Here is a 27,999-nt window from a genome sequence, read left to right as displayed (position 1 = left end):
TCCCTTAATGAAGGTTAATTTGTCATCAAAGATTTATTTCACATGTATTGCTCTAGATGACATTTAACAAAGTAAAAATGTACATATACACTGCACGTATTAAAAAATTATATAGTCTATACAAGATTGTCTACAGTAAATGTTGCCACTTTTGACTTGGGTAATACACAGGATTGATCAACATTTCCTGTAGTTTTCACAACACTACATTTAACAGCTGAACAGTAACTTTCTGACCCAACTTCTTTCCTTACATGTCCATTGACTCCATTCAATAACTGCAAGTGTTGTTTTTCATATAAACTATTAGTTCCATTCACTTGATTTCCAGTAACAGTGGAATATAAACTGTTTAGATTGGGCCAGACAAATGGTGGCAGCCATATAGGGTTTGTAAATGTTTGTAGTTGAGCCAGTTGAATGGACTGAGCCTGCAATGCAGCCAATTGTGCCGCAGCTGTACGGTAGAGTGGAGAAGTGAATAATGAATTCTCAAAAATTGGTAACTTGTTACAACTGGTAGCAGGATGTTCTGCAGGATAAAGAAAAAGGTGTTAAAATTTATTTAATACAATATTGATATTCAGAAGTTTATTAGGCTTACACATATGTAGCTATAGAAATTGTATTACAGTACAGAGTCCCCATCAGTCAAGTTACATGTAAGTATAATTCCCTCTCTCTGGATTACCATTCCGTTAACTTTAAGGGAGAGAGGTACAACTGAGGGATGGTCCGCCGTTCGACACCAATTTCAAAGACATTTCACTGACATTTAATTATTTTTTTGTACTCAGCCATCATAATTATGTTATGTGCATTGTATTTGTTACAGTAAAAAAAAAAGTATGTTTGAGAACCAAAATCTTTACCAATTTATGCTTGTTCAATTAAGATGGTGATGTGTGTTCTATTAAAGGTGACAAGTATAAGACAATAATCAAGGAGGATTATCAACTAAAGTGTAAATCTTTAGCCATATGGTACAGATTTTGTATTTCAGGTGATGATCTCCCATTTATCAGCTGTAAAACAAGATGTAGCCTTCAAAAAAGTTGTGAAACCAAAGGTTGCAGCTAAGAAATGGCTGCAATGATGCTAACGTCAGTCAGTTTTAATTGTGATCAGGGGCATAGGCAGAGGGGGTTCAGATGGTTCGGGTAAACCCCCCTTTTCAGTGGTAAAAAAAATTCTAAATTAAGAATCGCATTAAACGTTCAGCCTTGGAACTCTCCAGTAGATATACGTATGCTGTCACGGCTTCCTGAGAATCAAATTGTACTAAAGGTGAATCATTAACGATGAAGCGAAGCGATTCTATACCGGTAGAGTGTATCACATGAGCAATTGTGCACATGATACTTGGTGGAAACGGCAGAGATCTGATTGTGAAAATGGTGGAGAAGAGTTGAAGGGCAGCAGCTGCAGTAATCGTGATATACATGTGTTAGGTTAGTACAAAGTATTGGATATGATATATTTACACTGTGAATGTCTGTTTAGTGCCATGAGGCGAGCATGTGATATTTCAAATGTATTGGAGTACAAGCCAATTTAGTGGTGAGTTGAGAGAAGAGCCAAAAATGATGTTAAAGTTTGTACTTGGAATAACGCTTTGTCAGCAAAAGCTCAGGAGTGGATCCCAGAGAAGGGTGGTGTGCTAAAAGATTAAAGTTGGGAATCAGTATGCTATCCAGAAGCAAAGATTAGCTAGTTTTATTAATAATACAATAGGATTATAGTGTTCATAAGCTGCATAAACAGCAGTGTAGGTTTCAGCTAGATAGATGCACATACTCAGCTAATATAATATTACTGCCTAAGGACAGATTTTGTGTATGCATAATTTTCGTCTAGAAACTCGCTGTAGGGGGAATTTCCCAGATATTCCATATCCAAATTCAAACTCCCTTCCAAAATTTCCTGGCTACACCCCTGGTGATGTGGTGGATGTGCTGTCATTATTAAAACTTATTGACATTTATATCGTTGCAGCCATTTCTTGGCTGCCAACTTTGATTTCACAACTTCATCATCCTGGAATTTTTGGGGCCCCACCCTATTTTCACAGCTTGGCTGTTATGGTATAGATATCACCTTTTTTTGTAATTGCAATTTGCAAGCTTCAAAGCCAGCTTTATTTTATTAATAATTTGCTATTTTTACTTGTCTTTTCCTTTACTACAGCAATAAGAGATAAGCTAAATATTTTTCTAATTGAATTATTTTGTTGCTTATAATTAAATATATTAATTTTGCATTATCATACAGTGCAGTATACATAAATGCTCAGTCTTATAGGGTGACTTGTTAGTTCTTTACTGGTTGAGCTACAGGCTACATGTGTACAGGGTGCTAGCTGAACATTCTTAGGCTTGAGCCAATAAAATTATGCTTGAGCAGTGCTCAAAAATCAAGCCTATTTAATCAAAATTATGCAGTATTTTATTTGAGCATTTCCTGACTGCTGTATTATAGTGACTGCTCTATTAGAGTATCTTGATCTTACTATTGCAAAGTGTGAACAATCAGCCAAGAAACAATAAAATTAATAACATTACATGTTTTCTTGATATGAAATGTAGCAATAATGTGTAGTGTGTTCATACTTTTGCTGTTGTTTTGGTACATGCGTAATCTTGAAAATTGTCGTATTACGCTGGCATGATGCTTTTGCTAACTTAATATGCTTGAAATTATGTTGGAATAATTGGCACAAGCCTAAACATTCTACAGGGTGACTTGTTTAGCAACTGAATGTTCTACAGAATGATTATTATGTAGTTAAATGTCCTACACAGTAACTTGTTACTGAATGCTTTAATAGGGTGAGTTATTACATTGATGAGTGCTCTAATAGGATGAATGCATTACTTGGAGTATCTGGGTCACACATTGTTGATTTTCACATTATAACTGATATGTGACCCAGTCTGGGAAAACCAGTCTTATCGCCTATTTAAAAGTATCGAGAAATGTCAGTTTTAAGTATTTAGTGTGTTGTAGCTCGCCAATGGTTGAAGTTACATGTACCAAATTTTCACACGTTTTACACCAATTCCTTACCTCCCAAAGTATCCACTGTGCAAGTAGCCAACAACTAAGTTTCCCATCATTTTAGATAGTTTTAAAATCAAGGTTGATTGTATCAGGCAAGCTGCAAAAGGGGTAGGAGGTGGGGGGGGGGGGGGGGGGCCTGGAAGGCAGGCAAGATGGTGTTCAAAAATTGAAAAGGAAGGTGTAGGGATGAATTAGGCCAAGTTTTGGGCCATTCAGGTCTCAAAATTGGCTAAAATGGAAGAAAATGCATAGCAGAGGTACTTATTCAACACCATAGAGCTGTACAGCCACATATAGTCATCCCCAGGCTGACCAGAGCTCCATTAAGGTCCCACACCGCATGTACGGATCGCCACTGGGCTTGGGAAAAGCAGCCAGCAAAACCAGACCACTGAAGTCTAGCTGATTTTGATTGTGGAATTAGATAGTTTATTCATGTAGCTTTGTGTCCTGGGTGAAAAATTGAATCTGCATACATAGGCGATAAGACTGGTTTTCTCATACCGGGTCACATACAGTTTTTAATCCAATTCTTCTGAACTACTGAAAAGCCTTTTTATGATGATAATTTATCTACACACCAAGTTTCAGCTAAATCTCTTAACTGATTTGCTTGGTAGGCATAATATTTTTATTTTACTGTTTTTACTAACAAAACTTGTTATTACATACATTTGGTTTCACGTTATATCTCCATGGCATTTACATTGAAGGTGAAGGGTGGGAAACAACATAAACAGAGGTAATGATTGAAGTCTAGACACAAAGTTACAAGGCTCCTTTGTGGCTGTTATGTTGCAGAATTATCATAGAAAATATTCGGCCAACTGAATCTTATCAAACTAGGTCCTTAGCAAGGCCAGGAATTGCCATTCAAGCTTGCCACACTGTCAAAAGATAGCTCTTAAACCCAGCTTCGAGTGTTTGTAGGCATGCATAAATTATGCCAGAATAATTTCAGGAATAATCAGTGGTAAAAAGAATTAGGAATAATAGGATGACTTTCAGTTAGAATTAACATACTTTTCTTGCAGTAACACAGAAAATTACAAAAAAGAACATGCTTAAACATTGCTAGCATAAAATCGGTACAAAAGATTGAGATACTCTAATAGAGCCAGTCATTCACCCTAATATTATGTGACTGCTCTATTAGAGTATCTTGATCTATTAAGGGCTGTTTTATGATTGCTAGTAATTATATTTTCAGCTCCATAAGAAAATGCATATAACTTACTTGGTTTCATGAATCACTCTAGGAGACATTTGGGAATAAAAAGAATTGCCAGAAAGAATAATGAGTCATTCAAAAAGCATAATGTACCCACTCAAGCCTATTTGAGTAATATTGAGGCTTAAAACCAATAGTCTGGTATCCACTGGTGGTGTTAGTTGATTTGCCTGATGTACAATTTGGATTGGTTTTATAAAATTTGGCCACATCTGTTAATACTTTTGTAACACTCTAATAGAGTGCACATTTTTTTGAGAATTTCTAATCCAACACACATAAAATGTTATACAACAATGTTCTAGCCTTTCTATTAATCTTTTATTCTTTGAGTAGAACTTAGTTAAGCTGAACAGTTGACAATAGTGATTAACTTGTGAAGAGTTTGGGAATTAGACGCAGAGGTCCCTGGTTTGAACCTTAGGTAAATTTTCAATGTTTTTCGTGCACTTTTTAAACTTCTTGGTGACTGTCCTATAAGAGTTTTGATGCTGTGATTTTACATCAGGTTGTAACTCTATAGCAGTCACCGCGATTTCTTTTAACAACAAAAGGTTTGAGTTATATTGTTAACCTATATACAGACTAATTTTTCAAGTTATTTCCATAAGCAGTTTACCCTAAAAATTAAATAATTGTCCATAATTATGTGAATATTTATCAGATTTTCACCAGACCTAGTACATGAAGCTTAAATGTGACCCGCTGACCGAAAACCTGACTTGTTTGCATAATTCTGTTTTTGAGATAAATGCCATTGAAATACATTGAGTAAAAAACGTGTGTTACAAAAAAGTTTGGCATGTTTTAATCACTCCAGTAAACCGTGAAGGAAGACACAAATTGAGGTCTCTAATACACTACTGGATTCGCCTCTTCATGGAAAGTAAGAATATTGTTGTTTCATTTCTCTACCATGAAGCAAATGTGAGTTTTGTGTGTTTGTTTAACATGACTTTATCGCACTTCCTTCTTAATGGCATGGTTGTATTTAGGCCAAAAACTATACCTTCATGAATGCCCCAGTTCATGGAGAATGGAATGACACAAGTTCCAACTCTGTAGCCTGTTTCACTCGAGACTTATGATCAATTAAACAAGTGCCTGTAATTTTCTCTCATATATGCACTGTACAAATTGATTGTTTTGTTTTTCTTGTTGTCTATTGCTATAACTCAAAGCACTTATCAGATAAAGCTGAAACTTTAACAGCCCATTGGTTTTTCCTTCTAGACAACAAAAATGTCATATTAATGAAGTTCAAGGAAAATGCTGGGTTTTCACTCAGCGGATCACATATATATTCAAGGCCCCAAACAAAGAGAAAAAAAACACAAAATTAAGCTGAACTTTGAAGGTGGAGGGCATTTGCAGGATAAAAATTATTCCATTTGGAAAACGGAACACAGAAAGCACTATGTATGCATGAAAATTGTGTTATTTCTTCCTATCAATATACCTACGGTGTGGCAAGCCAGCTTTTTGGCTGCATGACACACTACCATGTGTCTTGACATTATAAACATTTACTTTCACTTCCTTGATTATCTTCTACCACCATATCTTCATAGCCTTTAGCTTGGTTTTCTTCAACATGTTTCTCACTAGAACTGCTCTGGGTATCATCACTTTCTTCATCATCTAATAAACAGTCACACTTCACTGATTGTTGTCCAGTACTATCATCACATTTGTGACTATCATTGTTATCATCATTACTGTACTCTTCTTTGTCCTTTGGAAAGTTGTCTCTGTGGTGAAGTGTGTTATATATGATGCAAAATAGTGATTATTTTTAACCAGGTATGTACCCATAGTTGGCCTTCTGCTGGCCAGAGGCGTAGCCAAGGGGGGGCAAGGGGAGGCATTTGCCCCCCCATCACCGTAGTGGTTTTTTCTCATTTTTTTTTAAAAACCTCCGTCACAAGCTTACCAGTAATAAACTGACACGCAAATGACTATAAATTATGTGCGCTACTCAGCGGTATCACCAGGGCATTGCTAGTGAACGCACACACACAACATTCAACTCGCTCGTGAATTCACCGAATGAAAATATTAGAGACACACTTCTATATTTAGCCTAGATTACTCACGTGATAGATGTTTCAGTATCAATCAATTAATTGCAATCCCATGCGCATGCGTACAAATGCATGATATTACAAGTGCATATTTGTAATACAGATATAATCAATCTCCTAACATCTCCCTTACAATATAAAAAACAAAAGGAAAAAAAAAACAAAAAAAAAACTCACTACCACTATTGTAATACATTGCGTGCTGCTTGTGTTACAGGTGACCATGATTACAAGCATTAAAAAAATTAACAGTAATTAGAATTTACCCCATGTGTATGCAGTGCATGGCCCCTCAGGCAATGAATTAAGACCATGCCTGTGTATGCAGTGTATGTGTGTATGCAATGCATGTACGATTAAGTTAGTGTCTCACATAATCCTTCAGCCTGTCAGGTGACTTAACTACTCTTCCCTTTGAGGTCACCGTTGGCACCTTAGGAGGTGTTTGTGAAACAGATGCACTGCCAGCTGGCTCTTGTGGCTCTGCCTTGCTTGACATAAGAGTGTCATCTTCCGGGACCTCGATTGTCACATTGCCTGGGGTACTGCGTGCCTCTTGAGGTGATGGTAAGCTTGGGGACTGGTGTGCTACTGGCCTAATGAATTTTCTGTTTCGTCTATATGTTTGTCCATCATCTGTTTGGACAACGTATGATCTATTTCCCAATATATCAACAGTGGTTGCCTTTCTCCATGAGCCATCTTGTGATAGTGGTTGCATCCTGACAGGCTGGCCAATTTGCAAATCTGGAAGGGTCTTAGCATTCCTATCATAGTAAAGCTTTGCTCTTTGCCGTCGCAATTCAATAGTTTCCTGCACATTTCTTGTGACTTCTGGTAAGAGCAGTGGCACTGCTGTGGGTAACAACGTTCATGTGCACCTAGAGTGTAACTTTTGAACTGGGCTTGCCGTGCTGCTTTCTGTAGGTGTGTTGTGCCAATCCAGAATTGCCAACTGGAAATCGCTATAGTCCTTCTTAGCTTTTGTGAGTAATCTCTTTGCAATTTTAACGGCTGACTCAGCTTTCCCATTGCTTTGAGCATGGTAGGGGGAACTTGTCGTATGCTCAAATTTCCATTTGGCAGCAAATGACTCATATTCTTGTGAGCGGAATTGAGGCCCATTGTCACTAATCACTCTGTTGGGTATTCCATATCGGGCAAAGTGTTTCTTTGTGCAGTTTATTACAGTGATACTGGTCATGTCCGGAAGCTCATCTAGCTCCCAGTAATCGCTGTAATAGTCCACTGTTATCAGGTAGTCTTTCTTATTCCATGTGAAGAGATCTTGTGCTACCATTTCCCATGGCCTTGAAGGAATTTTGTATGTCATCAGGGGCTCTTTCTGCTGCTTTGCTTGGCTCTCACTACAAACTGAGCATAGACTAACTTGTTCTTTAATTTCTGCTGTCATACCAGGCCAAAATATTACCTCTCGAGCCCTCCGGATACTTGCTTCAACACCTTGGTGGCTGGCGTGAGCTCTTACCAACATCTCTGCCTGCAGTGACTTTGGCACAATAACTCTTGGGCCTTTAAATAGGACATCATTTTGTGCTGTCACTTCATCCCGGTATCCCCAATATGTGCGAATGCACAATGGCACTTCCTCTTTTTTATCTGGCCATCCTCTTAACACTGTTCGTAGTAGTGTTAAAAGAGTCTCATCGGTTTGAGTGTGTTTCTGCACTTCTCGGTGTGTAGCATCACTGATTCGAACATATTCTATTTGGTTTATGGACTCGATGTCCCTAAAAGGCTGGTCTTCTGCTTGCAATTGAAATATGTGGTACTCAGCCGCCTTTTGTTTTCCAGTTTCACTAAGGTAGGCTCGGCTTAACATATCAGCAATGTGCATTTTGTTTCCTGGGCAGTACTTCACTAGTAGTCGATATTTTTGAAGCCTTAGTAACATACGCTGTAGGCGTTTTGGTGCTCCAAATATGGACTTACTAAATATAGGCATTAATGGCTTGTGGTCAGTTATGACTGACACCAGGTCGCGACCATGCACGTATTGATCAAATCTCTCACAGGCGAACAGAATTGACATACACTTTTTTTCGATTTGAGCATACGTTTGCTCCGTGTTGTTTAGTGCTCTAGATGCGAATGCAACATGTTGGCCATTTTGCATAAGGGTTGCTTCCAATCCCTTCTCTGATGCGTCACATTGAATGCTAACTTCTTCCAGCACATTGTAAAATTTTAGCACTGGTGTTGTGGTAACTAGGGTCTTGACCTCTTCAAATGCCTGCTCTTGTTGTGTCTGCCAGAAGAAAGGTGTTGCTTTCTCGGTCAATTGTCTAAGTGGTGCAACCACTTCTGCCAGTCTTGGAAGATAACGAGAGAGATAGTTCACAAACCCCAGTATTTGTTCAACAGCCTTCTTATTCGTGGGTTTTGGCATATCTCGTACTGCCTTCACTTTCATGGGGTCAGGGCGCAGGCCTTCGCGGGTGAGTAGGTGACCCATGTATGCCACCTCTCGTGGGTGCAACTTCAGCTTCTTTTTATTAAGTTTGAGATTCTGCTCCCTTGCCCTTTGCAGTAACTTGCGAAGATTCTCATCATGGTCTCTCATGTTCTCATTTTCTGACTCTCCACACCCATAAACCAAGATATCATCAGCAATGACTTCCACACCAGGTAGGTCCTGTACTATCAGGTGCATCCGTCGTTGGAATTCTTCCGGTGCAGATGAGATTCCGCAGGGCATTCGTTTGTAACGATATCGTCCAAAGGGAGTCCAAAATGTGGTCAGATAAGAGCTTGCCTCATCCAGCCTGACTTGATGGAATCCATCTTTGGCATCTAGTACTGAGAAGACTCGTGCATTTGCTAGTTGAGGCAAAATTTCATCTAAGGTAGGGATTGGATATGTAGGCCTTTGGATGGCTTTATTGAGGTCCCTAGGGTCTATGCACACTCGTATCTTTCCAGGTTTGAGCACAGTGAATAAGCTACTAATCCATTCAGTGGGTTCATCAACTCTGGTTATAATCTGTCTGTTTTCAAGGTCACGCAATTTGTCTCGAAGCTTAGCTTTAAGGGCTACTGGTGCTCGTCGCGGGGCATGTTGTACTGGAGGTACGTTTGGGTCAATGGCAATATGGTAGTCATCAGGCAAACATCCCAGTCCATCAAATACATCCTTATACTCTTGTAAAAGAGCGTCCTCATTGCTTGCATGGGAGGAAACCTGATACACCTCATTGATTGTGATCAATCCCAAATTGCTACAGGCTTCCCCTGACAACAGTGGCTTCTGGGACCCTGAGATAACTTTGAAATTGAGTTCATGATGTGTGCCCTTAAATTCACAACGAAAATTGCATTCCCCCAGGACAGGCATTACCATGCCATCATACAATTTAAGTTTCGCTGTAGATGGCAATAAGCAGGGGTCCCCATGTTGCTTGATATATACCACACACATCATTGTAAGACATTACGTTACACGTTGCCCCTGTATCTAGCTGACACTGAATTAATGCAGTACCAGCTGCATCAACAATATGTAACGGTGCAAAAAATTTCTTACCCTTATTGTGGTGTAATGCATCTACCTGTTCTATGTAAAAGGCTGAGTCATCTTGAGAATCTGTAACTAGATGTAGTCTCTGTCCACTTTGTGGGTATTGTCTGCTTGATGCTTCCCACCACAGTATAAGCGCACGACAGTCTTTCTGTGTTGGTGTGAAGATTCTTTAGCTGGGACCTTTGGAGACTTGCTTAGTTGTTTCTTGTTAGTGTTCTGTACAGCATTGATAACCTCCTCTTCTGTTGTGTTGAGGCTTTTTATTTATTTTATTATTTATTAATGCTTTACAGCACAAGTGCTGAAGGTCTGTATTCAGTTGCTCTTGAGTTGCCTCACTGATGCGTAGTGCTTCGATAGATCGCTGCAGGGTGCACTCCTTCTCCCGGAATAATCTGGCTCTAGCTGCCTTATCTCTGCACCCTAGGACTAAGCGGTCACGTAGCATTTCATGGTCACGTAGCATTTCATCATGGAGTGCACCAAACTTGCAAGATTCAGCAAGGTGTCTTAAACATAAAACGTATTGATCAACAGTCTCACTCTGCTGCTGCTCCGCGCTGTGGAACAGATACCGCTCATACAGAACGTTTCGCTCTGGCGAAAAATGTTTTTGTAAACTGCTCAGTATGGTGTCTGTTTTCTTGAGTTGCCCAGCCGCGAGGTCTAAACGGTGTAGCACTTGCTTGCACTCTTTGCCCATCAGTGTTTTGAGCGTTGCAACTTGGATGGTGTCATCTTTGGCTGTGAGTTCCGTGGCTATGGCGTAGTCCATAAACGCTTCATGAAAAATTCTCCAGTTCTCCGTCATATTTCCGCTACATTCCATTGGTTCAGGGGGAGGAATCAGGTAGGATGCCATTGTATACTCGAAGTAGTTCTTAAGACAAGGATTCAATGCTCCTTAAAGGGATACGTGGGAGACCACTTCTGACACCATGTTTCAGTATCAATCAATTAATTGCAATCCCATGCGCATGCGTACAAATGCATGATATTACACAACTAGCTACGTAACTATTTCAGTACTGATTGCTTATCACTTATCAATGGAGGTATATTCGTCGAACATCGTCGCACGTGCCACAACTGTACTCCAACAAATTCATCCACAGTCCGGTAGAACTATATTGTTAATATTTTAGTGCTAATACAAGTTACTTTGTTAGCCACAGCTTGTACTGCAGTCCTAGCACACTGCTGACAGGATGACATGTTCACTCACTACACTCCGCGAAATTCAAATGCCACGTATTGCATGAAATCCCACCTGTCTCTCTTGCTAGCAGAACTTGTAAGTTTGTGACTGATCTGCCTGACTGACTGATAAAGTAAAAAAATAGACTGCACTGCCGTAAAAAGATCTAGTGTGATCGACTCGAGAAAATAAACTTGGTACATTTAACACTTTATCACCTCGTAGCGAGCAGTAGGTTCATAGCATCACTCGGTCTCCTTCGTCACTTGTGAGTTGCGACTCCTGCCGCGGCGAGGATCTTTAGAGCGGGTCACTCTTTAGATTCGAAAATGCTCTATTGTTAGGAGATTGATTATATCTGTATTACAAATATGCACTTGTAATAAGCTGTAATAATACAACACCGTATGTTGGCTAGCCCACCATTGGGTCATTAGCCCTTTTTGCAATCGTAAGTGATTTCGTGGGGGCATGCCTGCCCCTTCATCACCCTCTGGCTAGCTACGCCCCTACTGCTGGCTGTGGGCATACACCTGGTTTATTGAAATTGTTTTCATAAAAAAGTAATGTGTGCACCTACCTACCTACCTATCTATGTTTGTCCATACCCACCACGTGAGCAAACTTGTTAAATGGTAAAAGCAGCTAGCATGTAAGAATTGAAAGCTAAATAAAGTCTGTATTAAACTTCTGCACAGGTAAACTTTGCTTTCAAGTGGTTTCTTCTTGGCAGTCTGAAATATGGATATGGCAACTGTCTACACTTTGCGTTTGAATTCCAATTGGGTTTTACAGATGTACAACTGAAAAGCAATATTGCATGCCTTGTAGGCTAGATAGCCTACCCCTTCAAGTTGAAGGAGGGCATACCCCGTACTTATGCGAATGAAAATGAAGGACAGCTTCAAGGCTAAGAATTTACATGAGATTAACATGATAGACAAACCATAAAACAGTTGAGAAGACACTTCTGTATGTAATTTGAAAGGTTTGTTCAAGTTACACTTCCTTAGCAGTGCATAGCAACATATAATTAATTACAAAATAATTTGTGATTTATAAAATACATTCAATTACAATAACTAAATATTAAATAGCAAATCTGAAGGTAACTAGCAGTGGTGGATCCAAGGGGGGCATGTGCATTTCCCCCCCCCCCAAAAAAAACAACATACAAGATCGAGATACTCTAATAGAGCAGTCAGTCAAATAATCTAATAGAACAGTCACCACACATAACACTATTGAGAATCCTCCATAGTTGCTGACAATAAAAAACTAAAATCTGCAGCACTATATCCACACTTTTCCTGCTAAGATTATTTTGTAAATGCATAAAATGTACATGGACTTGTATATGTAGTAGTTGTAACATGGGCACGAGTGATTTGCCTAAAATATATGCACGAACACGCAGCCTGAGTGCATATATTTCAGGCAAATCACAAGTGCCCATGTTACAACTAATATATTCCACTTGGGTGAATCACCTGCAAATGTGGGAAAACTGCAGGAATGCTTCGCGGTGTATTTATATAGGACCATTTGAATTTCGATTGTGGATAACGTCATAAGAGTAACGACAAGGTGTTGCTGAGAGGACAAACGTAAGTGTATCAACATGAGCGTGCAGATCGCTTCGATTGTGGGTACGCAATTAAACACAGGAAGCCCAAATGCAAGCTGAACAGCTCATAATGAAGCTTAAGTGTACTATAAAGTACTTACTATACTAGCCATGAATAAACTAAAGCAGTGAATATGTTTACAACGCTATAATGGCCTAGCCAATTAAGCGCCACGCCCAGTCACTACGCGTGTGTGACATCATGCCAGGCAATATAAAGACGATTCAAGTGCACTAAAGTATTTACTTTACTAGCCATGAATAAACTAAAGTAGTGAATATATGTTAACACTAATGGCCAAATCAATTAAGTGCTACGCCCAGTGTCTGGACATCGCCACGTGACTAGAATGCAATCAAAACAGCAATATAAACCCTTCTTCATTCAGTAAAACAATGAACAATCTTCTTTCCCAAGTCCACGATCTATGCTTTGGCTCACTTTACAAACCTAAAACCCACTATCGATCCTGTGAAGTGTCACTATATTAAAGCAGAGAAGATCACACAGTTTCATCAAAGAAATTGGATGATTTCTGAGAATGCTTGGGATGCATTAATAAGAATAGGAGGTAGTATATACAAGTTATATTCCGCCTAGGAGGGATATAACTTGTATATACTACCTCCATTTCTCGTTAATGCATTCCTGAGCACTGATAGCAGTGCTGTTATACCACTTATACACCTTCTCTTCCCTTTGAAGTGAGGTGTGAAAGTGGTATATGCCTTCTTTATAGGCTGATAATGTAGCTAGCTGAATTACTCATGACTATCACTTATCCCTATACAACTCATGGTCAACTTACAGTAGAAAGTATACATTTGTACATAAAGCCATTCTACATCAACATTTTCAGTCTGAAATATATGAAATAGCTTTAGCTTCTGGGGGGCACACCCTACTCTATTTACCTACTGCCCTAGTGCATCCCCCCCCCCCCCCCCCCCCACCATTATAAACCCTGGATCCGCCCTTGGCTAGTTATTATTACATAATTAGTTAAGTACATCGTATCACGTTTAGTGGGAAAAGTTGTGAACTGTCATTCAAATAGAAAAGGACCAATTTATTCTACACACCTACAGACTTGAAGGAATGAGGTCTGCAAGTAGATTAACAATAGTTAGAGTGCATTTGGTGGCTGAAAAGAAATTGGAATAGAGTTATAAAGTTACAAAACCAAGCATGCATAACATACATGATTAAAACTAATCATGTTACCTTTGCCTAAATTTGAACTATGGACCTCTTAGTTTACTTTTTAAATAAAGGTATTTATAATAGATCTAGAAATGGAGGTTCTCAGATTTTAGAACACTATAATTATCTGTGTTGTGTTAGAAGTCTAAAAAGTGTTCTATTAAAGTGTTGATTATATCATTATGATAAACTGTAACTTCAGGTGTAATATTCTTTCCTTAATAAATGTTGTTGTGTCTATAGAGATATAAAACAAGCTCCATAGCCAAGTATACACATCAAAAGAGCTAATTTATGATAAAGTTCGGAAATCAATAGCAGCTGAGAAATGGCTGCAATTATGTTAACGTTAACATAATTGCAGCCATTACTTGATGACCACTACCACTTTTTTTAAATCATGAAGGATGCACTTTTATCACAGATTGGCTGTTTTGGCAAGGATTACATACCATAGAGTCTGGTTGTTAGGCACATATGTCTAATAAATTTCATGAAAAAATATTGTGATTACAATATAGTTGTTAAGTGCATGCGCCTAATAAATAAACCTCATTGTGATTATTATGGATTTACTCCCTTGGGGTTGTGTGAATTGTAGTTAATACATGTACTAATATTTTGAGTCTAGTTTTTGTGTACTGAATCCTTCATGTGGAGCATACTACAGAAGACCTTGCTTGGTAAGTATAGTATAGACACATATTTTGGCTTTTTACTTCATGAAATTTCGTGCTAAACACTATTAGCAAACCTCTAGCATTTCTTCTCTTGTATAGCTTTGTCTCATGTTGGAGCTTCGTGTTTGTCCACATGCACTTGTCAACCATGATTAAGTACGAGAAACGGGTATGTGCTTAACAGGTAATATGGGCTTAATATATACGTGTGTTTAACAACCAGACTCTTCGGTATGTTGTATCAAACAAGCACAAGGAAAATTTGAGTTTGATTAGGGATCATAGAAATAAAATGTAGTGAAACAAGGGGGTCGGCTACACCTGCGGATATACCAGTGGACATTTAATTCCTACTTCAGTCTATAGCCATTAGGGATTAAGTGTCCACTAGTATATCTGCAGGTGTAGACAACCTCCTTTGTTTCATGACTTTTCATTTCTATGAACTTAACATTCTTAATTTTTTCTTGTTTCTTTTTGCAACATAACCATGACTGATGAGAATGCATGCTTACCGCATTTAAAAAAGAATGGCACTAGACATGTCATAAATTAATTATGTGTCTGAACATGTGTCCCAACCATCAATTACTGAGAAGCAAAGTGGCCAATACAGTGGAACCTCAGTTATCCAAACCCCTTGGGACCAGGGGTGGTCCATAAGTCTGAAAAGTCCATATCTCTAAAATAAATAACCTTAAATAGCATAAAGAACATTTTTAAAAATATCAGTATTATCAAATACCCTAATAGAACAGTCACTACTCTGTAGAGCAGTTAGTTTGGTTAACCGAGAATCTGGATAAGTGGGGTCCGGATAACTGAGGTTCCACTGTATGCTTTATATTCACCTATGTTCAGCCTATTACACAGCACAGTACGAAAAGTGTATCTGCAGTCAGTATGGAAAATACGGACGATAAACATGATGGCTAGTCAGCACAGCCACAGGGAAGTCATGACGTGCTACTGTGAATTGACGCCTTGAGCTGTCAGCAAAAAGAAATAGGACACAAGGGAGGACAAAGCTAAGTCCATGATGTGTGCTTTGTATGTACTGTGGTATGCCAAAAGGCACCTGTTGGGTTGAAGCAATGTCTAACAGTGAAAAACAAGCCAATAGCCCTTGCTGTTATTGAGTTATGCTTGTCAGAAGTTGATTATAGGTAGTCAGTCAGGCAGTAGAAAATTCCACTAAAACAACAAAAAAAATTGTAGCAGCTTATTGGAAAATATTTTTGGTCACACTGAAGGAAATTTTGAGCTTGGTTATACCTCACCAATACTGTCAAGTCACCATTAAGGTATTATCAAGAGTAAATAACTCTTGGTATTATGAGGCTGGTTTCTGGTCAATATTTTTTGTGAGAATGTGCAAACCTTTGTGATCCCTAATATACAATACTACCATACCATATGATTCTAACATTTTAATTACACGCTACATATGTAATTAATATTAACCATGCAATGACTCACAGTGATTTAAGGAATTTCAATTTCTCTGCTAGGAGATTTCTTTCGTCTTTCAATGCTGATAAACAATTTTCATTTTCTTCAGCAATACGTTTTAATTTCTGTAATTATTAAAAGCTTATATAACAACAATAAAATTGTACTAGGAACTTTTAACTATTATATATGTTTTATAATGCTTAGATAATGGTATGCATAATATGCTTTGATCTTTGAAAGATAATGAGGTTTTTAAAATCCACTAAGAGACCTGTTAGCAGGTCCTTAAACCTGCTAGTAGGTGTTACAAGACCTGCCAGCAAAAAGACCTCAGCATTGCAAATTTCAGTTCAGTTTTGATCACTGACTTCCCATGCTCTTCCAAGCATTTTACAGGCTAATAGTCTGACAGCCAACACCAGTTCAACCACTCCATTATTTTATAAGCATGCTTAAAATAATCAATTATGGTAAGTAGAGTATAATGTTGTAGCTATATGTTTGTTATGATGAATGGACAAGTCCAGAGATATCATGGAAAATTCTGTTCAACGCCCATTTGTGTTTTTAAACTTTTTTGACTTCTATTAAACTATAGACAGACTTTACCAAATACCTAAATGGGCAAGCTTCATTTTGCATCATCTGAAATGTGGGTGTGGTCTGCATTCAAAACTGTTCCTGGTCTTAATGCTGCTGTGGCACCATAAGTCAGCAATAACTTGTGACAACTCATTACCATCGTAATCCACTTGAGTCGACATTTTTTATCACTATCACTGATCTCCCATTGTGAGCAGTGACAAGATTCGAGCTTCGATTTCTTCAGATTTTCAACAAAGTGTTAGAGATTTTCTCACATAGCTATGTTGTAATAGCTACCCTTCACTACTTTTTATCACTGGAATCTGGTTTGTTAACATTTTTGTTGTTTAAGGCGTAGTCAAAATGTAATTGTTTTATAAGTGCAGTTCCTCTTACAGTAGTGTGAGCACTTCAAATAGTTTTGTAGCATCTAAATACGTTCCTCTAAGGAAAGTGTTGATACAGAAAATGAACGTCTGGTATAGTTTCTTTGCATGAAGAAGAAGACAACTAGCACAACTGAAGATAAAAAAGGAAAGACAAGGTGTAGAGACCAGATATTCATTGGAATACCTCTAGCCTTGTGAATGTGGTTAGTGAGTGAGCAAGTAAGAAATTGAAACCAGGTCGGGCCATCCGGGTCACATTTTCTCTGGGTCATCTGGGTCTGACCCGGTTTACAGATTATCCGGGTCTGACCTGGATTGGATCACGTGAGAAACAAAATTGTTAGTTTGACGACATGGAAATTTATTAACGCTAGTCATGCAGCTATTTCGTGAGCCATGCCCACTTATCACGCTACAAACGTATGCTCAGCCATGCCCATTTATTAGTAAGTGCAGTCTGTAGCACAAAACCGTGTCCATTGCTGTTTGCACGAGTGCCTGCAAGGAGCCATGCCCACTAATCGATTATCGTACAAGTTATACATAGTCTAGTCTTGCAGCAGGATAAGTACTTTTGTGAGCTACACCCACTTTAATATATCAGGAAATTGTAATACTAGGTATGTACGAAGCCACACCAAATTGCTGTCTGTAAACTCACAGTAGCTACGTTGAACCAAACCCACTGACTGATTAATTTACCGGCTTAGTTATCACACAACTACTTGTTTACTCAACACGAATCAAACACTTAAACGTTCGCTCGAGACTACCCAAAACATAGCTCTTATCACACGCCTCGGCTTTAATTAATCCTGGTCAATCCGGGTCACATCTGGGTCAAATCCGGGTCTGACCCAGATTGCTATCCAGGTCAGTGGGTCATCCGGGTCAGCAGTAGTGACTCGGTTTCAACGCTGATAAGATAACAAAAGAATGCTGGTGGAAACAGGAAGCCCTGTCCTTGAAGCCATGCAATAATCACACAACAATCTTTCTTGTGGCTGCATTGCAACATTGAAGTCATCCATTATAGTTAAACCCAAAAGTATATTTTTATTTCTGGCACATGATATCTATTGTTCAAATATTCTAACTGGAGTCCATGCTGTGAGAAGTTGAAACGGTACAAGAATGACACTACATGATGGAAAAAAAATGTTAGCTTCAAAGGTGGCATGGTGGTCTCATTGTAGTGTGTGAGTGTATGCAACTTGCTGACTACCAACGATTAGACCAATTGTATTAACCCGTTGGTCAAGTTAATTTATCCAGCCAATAGAGGTAGACACTATACATGTAGGGATTCTGAAAAAGTCCTGTTTTAATGCCCCTCAGCCAAGAAAGTTTTAAGATGCTGCTCTCGTGAGTGAACTTTTACCAGACACCATATTGAAACATCTCTCTAGCCACTATCAATCAAAAACAATCAGAAGGTTCAAGAGGAACTAACTCGAGAAGGAATCAGTGACCGAGTTCATAGCTGAACTGCAAATTTTAGTGAAGACATGTAATTTTGGCACCAACCTAGAGAGTGCCATTCATAACCAATTTGTGTGTGGCCTTTGAGATTCTAAATGCCAGCAGAACTTGCTGTGTGAGGCTGAGCTGACAGCAGATTAGGAATCCCACCACTTGCAGCTGCATGAATACAATGTTGATTATTGGTGTTGAGTGCTTACCAGTACCAAATCCAGTACACCTCAGGCAAACAATCACTTAGCAGACTGCTATCTTACTAAAATCTTACTATACTAAAATTGTGGACCTTTTTGCTAAAATTGTGGACCTGTTTTCCAAGAGGGCGGTTCTTCAGAACCCCCCGAACCCCCGGCCTGTAGGAGCCTGCTAAGGAACAGAGAATCAGAACATTTTTAGAAGAAGTCATGCAGACCATTCTTATATATTACCACATGAGGTCAAGAGCTTTTCAGTCTTAAAACTCCTGTAAAGCACATAGTCAAGCCTCTATTCAATGTTTTCAGTGATAGAGCATAAGCAATCATGACAAAAATTAGTTTATATAAGGAAACTAACTTACAGGTGCCTAAAACAGTTTGTATCATACAGTACGGTGCTAGTTTTTTTGGTTAAACATAACCAAGCCCAAAAATGACTTCAGAACAACCCCAAATCCTCCCAACAAGTTTCTATGGAATTTAATAATGTTCTATTAAACTGATTTTTCTACTAACTGACTAACTGATTCCTTCAGCCAAGCACAACACAAATGTAATAAGGCTATGGGCTTTATTTTTTTCTGCTTAATCCTGAGACATGCCTTTTCATGTACATATAATACACACATCATAGACTTACCCTTTGTGTCTCAGTTCTTTTTGCTGACAATGCAAAGTGTCAATTTGCAGTAGCATGATATGGCTTCCCTGTGGCTGTGGTGGTAGCTATAAAGCTTATCACCCACATTTTCTGTAGTAATTGCAGAAACACTTCTCATATATACTGTTCTTCATTTGCATCACTGTGTAATGGGTGAAACATAGCTGAAGACGAAGTGTAATAGCTACCGTACTTTTCAGTAATTGAATGTTGGGGCACATAATTATTCAGATGCAAAATTGTTTTATGACATGCCTGGCACCATTCTTTCTTTTAATACGGTAAGTGTGTGTTCATAAGTCATGACTATATTATAATAGTGCAGCAGAAAAAATATATATATAAAGTTGGATTATGGATCAAAGAAGCAAAAAATAGTGAAACAAGGGAGTAGCAAAAATGTAGCAGATTAAGAGAGGTTGCCTATACCTGCAGATATACTAATAGACATTGACTGAAGCATCATACTGTATGATAGTACTGTATAGTAGGGACATTGAAGGTGTGGGCGTGGCCAGTGATATAATATCACCCAAAAAAACCTGCCTCAATTTAAGGGAGTAGCAAAAAATGTAGCAGATTAAGGGAGGTTGCCTATACCTGCAGATATACTAATAGACATTGGCTGAAGCATCATACACAGTGGTGTAGCCAAGGGGGGGAGGGGCAAAACTGAGTGGTGTTTTTTTAAACTTCCGTCACAAGCTTACCAGTAACTGACACACAATCCAAATTATGGTTTGTGCGCTACTACGCGAGTGCACACAACATTCAACTTGTTTGTGAATTATACGATGATTTCTTGCACTTTACAAGCAATGAATAAAATGATGCACGAAAAATAGGGCAAGCCCGAATCCCTAGGGGTTTTCCCCATATAGACACTATTCCTTCACTGAATGAAATATTAGACACACAATTCTATATTTAGCCTACACTACTCATGTGATAGTGCATTTTTCGAACCTAAAAGTAAAAAGACAAGTGACCCGCTCAAAGTGAGTTTGCAAGAGTCACAACTCAGAAATGACAAGTGATATACGATGACGCTACAAACCTACTGCCTATGAGGTGATGAAGTGTTAAATGGACTAACTTTATTTTCCCAAGTTAATCATACTGGATCTTCGTAATTACAGTGCAGTGGTATGCCAGTTTACTTTGTCAGTCAGTCAGACAATCCGTCACAAGCTTACAAATTCTGCTAACAGGAGAGGTGTAGAGCTGGGATTTCGTGCCAATACATGGCATTTGAATTTCTCCAGCTAACATGAGTGAGCTCGTCATACTGTGCCAGTGTACTAGGACTGCAGCACGGACTGTGGTTGACGTAAGTAATTGTGACACATTGTATTTGTACTAAAATATTCACAATATAGTTTGACTGGATTGTGGGCAAATTTGTTGGAGTACAGTTGTGGCACGTGCAATGATGTTTGACAAAAATACTTCCATTGATAAGTGATAACTGGTAGTAATCAGTAATGAAGTAATTATGTAGCTAGTTACATAAGCTGTAATAATACAACACCATATGTTGGCTAGCCCATCATTGGGTCATTAGCCTTTTGTGCAATTATGAACAATGTTGAGTGCTTTGTGGGGGATACCTGCCCCCCACCACCTTCTGGCCTGATCATACAGTAAAATAGTACTATATAGTAGGGAGATCAAAGGTGTGGGCGTAGCCAGTGATATAATATAACCCAACAACCTGCCTCAATTTTTCCTCACAACAACATGACAGTGTTGATTGGGTAAAATCAAGCCCAAAAGTGTCTTCAGATCAACCCGAAACATTTCCGTCAAGTTGCTACAGAATTTGCAAAAGAATTTACTCATCAGAATTCCTACTGCCTACCTACCTGTCTGACACCTTCAGTCAAGCGTAGCGGAAAACTGGCTACAGCTACAGCTCTAATTCTTTTGCAGAAATGTTTCTAGTTCACTTAAGAAAAAATCTTTGGTATATTGATAAGCATACAATGCTTGCGCTAATGTCTTACCTTTTATCCTTCTTTACCATGGCCATCAGTTAAAGTTCTACCGCTGAGTGTTAATATAGACTAAAGTAGGGCTTCCATCTACTGGTATATATTGCATCAAACTATTCGAATACACGTGGTCTGTTGCATCAAACTATTTGAACACACCTGGCTCGCTGGTTTTCAAAGTGGGTAGTTGATATCGATCAATGAGAGCAACTCGCGGCAAACTAGCAATGTGTAAGTCAATAAATATAGTTTAGTAACAAGTCATAGCGTAGTCCTGATTCTTTCATGAGCCACGCCCACTTATGTAAATTACTGATTGTAGCCATATGGTAGCCATGCCCATTCATCAGTCTGTAGGTATCCACAAATCCATGTCCATTATTGTCTGCAGGCTTATGTAGAGCCATGCCCACTGATCAGTTGTCATTGTATAAGTCATAATCTAGTATAATAGTGCTCTACATAATATTGTGACTGGTTTTGTGAAAAGCAGGCTATTTAGTGGTCATGAGCTTGCAAAAAACTTCACAAACAAGTATAAGAAAAATTAGGAATTTTAAATTAGAGTAGGGACAGTGTGTAGTGCTGCAATAAAAAGTATTGAAACAAACTGGATCGGACCGGAGTAGTATGTAATGTCCAAATACTGTAAAACAATAAGAAGTGAATATCCCTACTGTGCTACACTCAATGCACAGTAGGGATATTCATTTCTTATTGTTTTACAGCATTTGGACATTATGTACTACTCTGATCCAGCTTGTTTCAGTACTTTTTATTGCAGCACTATACACTGTCCCTACTCTAATTTAAAATTCCTAATTTTTTCTTACATCTGTAGGGATTAAATGTCTATCTGCAGGTATAGGCAACCTACCTTGATCCGCTACATTTTTTTGCTACTCCCTTAATTATTTCACTACTTTTTCTAATCCAACTGACTTAAATTTCTAATTTTTCCTTCTGCCTGTATATAGAATGAAATATTCTCTCAGCTTGCTCACACAGTACATGGGGCATGTGTGCATTAGCGTCACATGGCACATTGTCACCAAAATTTGGATTTTAAATTATTGATTAGCTATACACATTAGCATAGCAAACAAAAAATTTAACACGACATTTAAAAATTTTTTATATTCCAGTGGAAGCTTTGGCAACTGCCTGGTTAATAAGAATCTAATTCTAAGGTACACGCAGTCTACATTACATTGCATTGCATTCTACATTCTAACATTTTATTTACACATTTAGTGACTTACAATGATTTAAGGAATTTCAATTTCTCTTCTAGGAAATTTCTTTCACCTTTCAGTGCTGATAAACAATTTTCATTTTCTTCAGCAATATGCTTTAGTTTCTAAAAGTGTTAATAAACAACAGTAAATTGTACCAGGAGATCTTAACAATAATTTGTGTGCCATGTCAAGGTAGTTATAAACATGACTGTGACAATTGAAGGGGTCAGTGGAAAAAGGGTGTAACCCACTTTTGGAAACTAAAATGGGTGCATAGTGGGCATTAATTAGATTTTTGATATCCTTGAATTGCCGTAGACTAATGTAAATCTCAATTTGGTTGTGACTTGAACTTTTAAGTCCTGTTGTTAAATTTTGTGGAAACATTATCAACATGCCTAACCAAATAATTTTGTTTTTTACAAAATGGCAAATCTCAAAATGTGGGTTAGCTACCTCCTATTTCCACCGATCCCTTCAAAAACTTTCACAAAGTAAAAGACATGTACAACAAAGTTGGCTCTTCAGAGAATGGACTCCCATTTGGGTATATGATACAGTTGTATGTGAATTATGGTAAAGATAAGTAGGTGGGGAGGGAAGAATGAGAGAGAGGTGAAGCCCCTTTGGTTTGATGAGAGGTATGCTCTTGGTAAAGAAATCATATTTCTAGAAGTGGGATGAATGTTCAAATACTCTAATAGAGCAGTCAAAGAGTTTACATTATGGTTAGATGATGAGTAGGTAACATAATTATGGTGATGGTGTGCTTCATTAGTAGCTGCGATGAAGCTGCCAACAGCAAAGAAGTGCACAGATATTATAGTAGTCAACATAGTATGTAGACTTGAGGTATGTACTTGGCAGTCAACAAATGGCTCAAAAGGTCATTAACATGTGCACAAACATTTGTTTTAAAGTATTATACCCTAAATTATTGCCATATAAATATTATGGTCAATATACCACTAACAGTACAGTCTAACCTTTATCTCCTCTATTGCAGTACACAGGATAGTTCTTAGAATTGGCTTTTGGTGTGAGTAGGGTTGGAGCTCCTGGTGAAGTGCCAGCTGTGCTTGTTTTAAACTTCTTCGTCTAAATAATAGTTAGACGTCAAGAACCAGGGTTCTACGGGATTTAGAAAACTCGAAGGCCCTGTAGTCTCGCGTGGCCAGACCGCTTTTTTCCGTGTATTGGGTGGGGAAAAAAGGGTCTGGTGCAACTCCAATAGCTGTTTACTTCTGAGCAGTCCCCAGACACTGGGGACGCTAATTGAATAACATTGGCCGCAAAGGAGGCGCCGATGACGTCAGTAAGTAAACTCGAGATCTGTTTATCCTTTAAACAAATGTTAATTTGCTCCGATGTCTCTTTATAGCGTCTTGAAAGTTCATCTTCATCGTGTAACAAGACTCACAACCGGAGCTGGGGTGTAGGAATACTTCATAGTTTTACTGACGTCATGGCACCTCCTTTGTGACCAATGTTATTCAATTAGCGTCCCCGGAATCTGGGGACGGCTCAGAAGTAAACAGCTATTGGAGTTACACCAGACCTTTTTTTCCCCAGCCAATATACGGAAAAAAGCGGTCTGGCCACGCGAGACTAAAGGCCTTGGGCTGTAGCGCCCGAGCGAAGCGAGGGCGCTACTAAGGGCCTGAGGGTTTTCTAAATCCCGTAGACCTGACGTCTAACTTATTTAGACTACAACTCGTTATTGTACCTTGAGTTGACAGCTGCTTGTAAATGGGAAATGTATGGCTAATTACTAGAAACAAGCCCTCTACACCTCCCTACATGGCGGGACCTCAGCAGGGCTGTTGCTACCCGTTTAAACGCCCATGCGTTGTCAATGTTACAGGCGCGTGCTATGTATCGAAGTACTGGTTGTAAGCAAGTAATGTGGTGTTGATTAGTACAAACAAGCCCATTACACCTCCCTCTAATTCAGTACGGCTGTTACTAGCCATTTAAACGCCCATGCGTTGCCAATGTTACAGGCACGTAATTATCGTGTTTCGTATCGCCTCAGAGCGTGGTCTCTATTGGACATGAGCGTGGCTGTACGAGATTTAGAGACCACGTTTTCAGCCAATCAAATTTCAGTATCAAACTTGTTGTAGTCTAATAGTATAAAAACTTAATCACAATTAGTGTATAACCACAAATTACATCTACCTTTTCTTTTCTTTGGCATTATGTACCATCTTAGCATGGGAAATAGATTTGGTACTAAGTTCAGGAATATGACACAAGACATCATCAATATCATCATCTGAATCTTCATCATCCTTAGCAAATGGATTTTCTACTCTCTTAATATTCACAGCATAAACATCCACTTCCAATGACTCTACAGTAGTGGGAGCTTGGGCTTTATGTAATTTTCTTTTCCTGTTTCTTGAGCCAACACAGATACAATCATTCGATGGGTTATTACCTACAAAGAAAGACCAAACCACATGTAATGCTATATGTATCACTACTTCCCCTTTTAACACGTTTTCTTCTAATAAAAATACTCAAGCCAATATATCAGAACTAACTACTATTCGGCAGGCCATATAGTTTAGTTCCAGCTTAAGGGAAAATTTCCTGGCAAATGAGAAACTTGTAGTAGTGTAATTATGCAACGGACAGTATAACCAAACACCTGGAAACTGATAACATAATCACAGGTAGCCAGTAAACATCAGGGAATTCAGCAAGTCACAAACAGTTTGCTATACTACACAGCACCCTCAATTTTCCTTGCCCTCCATCAGAGTGCTTTGATTTATGAAGCTGCCATATTATTGTCACCAAAACTGTGTTGTAGCAATCAATAATTTTTCAAAGCTGTTCAGTTGCCATCACAAAGTTTATGACCTAGCTACCATTTAGCAATCAAAAGCGTCACAGCACTTATGATATCTCAGTAGGTATCATGGTAAAATAATAAAGATGAGGTCTCAATAAATGGGGGAGTCAGTATTATACCTCATACAAGTGTTAACAATCAATTAACGTCACTATTTTATTTAAGAAAATAATCTCAGATACCATGAAAACAATACAAGTAGAGGGTTCTTGGGAGAAAAATAATGGTGATCCCACTCAGTTACCATTTCTGAAAATAATATATATTTGTACAACCACCTAATTGTCCCACCACCATAAAAGAACGAGTAACCCAACAGCATAAAACACTCACACGTGCAATGTTGTGCATGAGCCAAGGGTGCTGAGGTGGAAGGCAAACTCACCCACAGACGCTGATAACTTGTATGACTCAAAATCATTGGAAATTACATTCTTGTAAACAATTAATAATACTGACAGTGATCACATACATAGTACAGTATTTGTAAATTATTACAATACCATTTACATTTGAAATCAAGCATGTTTTCTTTTTTTTCTTTTTTTCTAGCATTTAATTCAGGTTTTCTAAAGTATTTCATTTTTTCTAGTGTTTTTCTAAAGTACTTCATTTTTCTAGTGTTTGCTTCAGTAATTACTTTAGTGATTTCCAAATCATCAGTTCTGTTCTGAAGCAGATACTTTTTCAGTTACAAAGTACTCCTTTAACTCAGTTTACATTTTAAAAAAGATCTCTGTACTGTTGCAGCAGTAACAGAAATCACATTAATATGCTACTAGTGGTACTGTAGTTACCTTCTCCTTCTTCATCGCAATAAACTGGAAAGGAAATCCAAACTCTAATCCAACTGCCTTCTGCGCAAGTCTTCTAATCTAACTACCCTCTGCACAAGTCTGGAAATATCCATACTTTTGCACAAAGAGGAGGAGTGGGAACTATCGGACTAACTTTGCATGTGGGGAGACATGTGGCATCACCTTGGATTCTATGAATTCCTATGAATCACTGACAATAATGGCATTACTTTTTCATTAGTGCTAGACACATTTGACAATCTAGCAGGATACAACAATGAGTTCACTGAGTTTAACACATCTTGATCTGTTCACATGATCTGGGTTAATGAATTACATGCATGCAGGTAAATTTTGTGGGGGTGCTCCGGTACTTATTTTACGCAAAATTTTAATTCCCTGTAAAGAATTTCTACTACGTATCTCTCTTATACTATACTATGACTTCTCTACTGATGATTCCATCCATTGGCATTAATGAAGTTTCATTTACATTGCATGGTTATTATTGTGAAATAGTGGCCACTTGCTTATAGTTACTACAGAATATGGTGATAGTAATTCCCTTTATACCGCATTTAGTTCCAAAATTATCCTTTATGACATGCCCTCTCAGAGGTGTATGCATAGTGAATTGTGATTTCACAACAGCTGCAACCTCTTTAATTAAAAGATTCCTTTGTGTCTGTACAAGACACCGATCACAATTTTAATACAAACTTTAATTGATAGTGATGTTTACATGACACACCAGTTGATTGCCTGTGGCTGCTTCAGTTTCAACCACAACCATAACACTTTACTACCCCACCCATCTAGTCTGCTAAATCTTTAATTTTAGGCCTGTGTTTATAAACAATTACTATACATGAGGTTATTCAGTTTAATTATATTTCCAACTGTCCTTGCATTAAGTACTAGCTTTAGTATCTGTAGCTATGTACATGTCATGGCATGTCTATAGCTAGTTTTACACTACAGACCTATACTGAAAACAGGGAAAATTTTCACTGGGAAATAAATCATGAAGATTTCCTTGAAATAATTTTACTATGTGCTATTTGCAATTTTCAGTATTACTGTGAAAGTTTTACAATGACTTTTGCTCAGCAAAACTAGTCCACAAATTTCAGTTGCAACATGTCCACAAATAGTTATATTAAACAATAGAGGTACATAAATAGCTAGCAGTACTAGTGCATTGTAGGCAACGATGTTTACTAATTGTAGGTACTGTAAAATGATGCATAGACAGTTCTTTGGCTACAATGACTGTATGGCAATAATAATCATAGCTATGGCTGTCCATACTGAATTGTTTTAGTGCTGGTATATGTGTATGTCAGCGTACTTGTTAAGAAATTGTAACACTTGCCATGATATTTAAAATCTCCTGCAATACAGTGGCAAAAGATAAACTACAATTGATACATGGCGTTTAATATAATCTGGCATCCAAGGAATTCACATTTCTGATTTCTTGGAACAGACTTGGAAGGCCACACCACTCAATTAGTAAACAGTGGCTAGTGTGAAACGCCTTCACCCATCTGATGGCAAGCATAAGTTCTGTAGTTCTAGGACATGAAAAAGCGAGTGAAAAGTACTGATATAACTAAGTCACTTCACTGAGTAACGTTAATATTTGTGCTGCGATTTACTGTGTTTCTATATAGCTATATAGCTACGTTGCTATGTCAGATTACCAATTAA

The 27,999-nt window shown here is 38.3% G+C and overlaps 2 protein-coding genes across 4 annotated transcripts in view; one reads left to right on the top strand and one right to left on the bottom strand.

Annotated features, from left to right (window-relative positions):
* The window catches only part of LOC136266977 (uncharacterized), a 65,675-nt gene that overhangs the window by 23,665 nt on the left and 14,011 nt on the right, over positions 1–27,999 (top strand). The window lies entirely within an intron of this gene.
* LOC136266979 (uncharacterized) lies at positions 33–23,731 on the bottom strand. Its single transcript, XM_066062033.1, has 4 exons — positions 23,613–23,731; positions 22,651–22,748; positions 5,822–6,042; positions 33–532 (listed from the first exon to the last, which is right to left on the bottom strand). The coding sequence occupies exons 3-4, from the start codon at positions 5,850–5,852 to the stop codon at positions 117–119; spliced, it is 447 nt and encodes a 148-aa protein (XP_065918105.1). The 5' UTR covers positions 5,853–6,042; positions 22,651–22,748; positions 23,613–23,731; the 3' UTR covers positions 33–116.

This window comes from Dysidea avara, chromosome 9, assembly GCF_963678975.1.
Source record: "Dysidea avara chromosome 9, odDysAvar1.4, whole genome shotgun sequence".
Lineage (NCBI taxonomy): Eukaryota > Metazoa > Porifera > Demospongiae > Dictyoceratida > Dysideidae > Dysidea > Dysidea avara.
The sequence above is the reverse complement of the archived record's forward strand: the minus strand, read 5'-3'. Positions and strand labels throughout refer to the sequence as shown.

Coding starts and splice junctions, on each gene's coding strand:
- LOC136266979 (XM_066062033.1), bottom strand. CDS start 5,852: ATGGTGGTAGAAGATAATCAAGGAAGTGAAA. Junction 533..5,821: donor AGATAATCAAGGAAGTGAAA/GTAAATGTTTAT, acceptor TTTATCCTGCAG/AACATCCTGCTACCAGTTGT.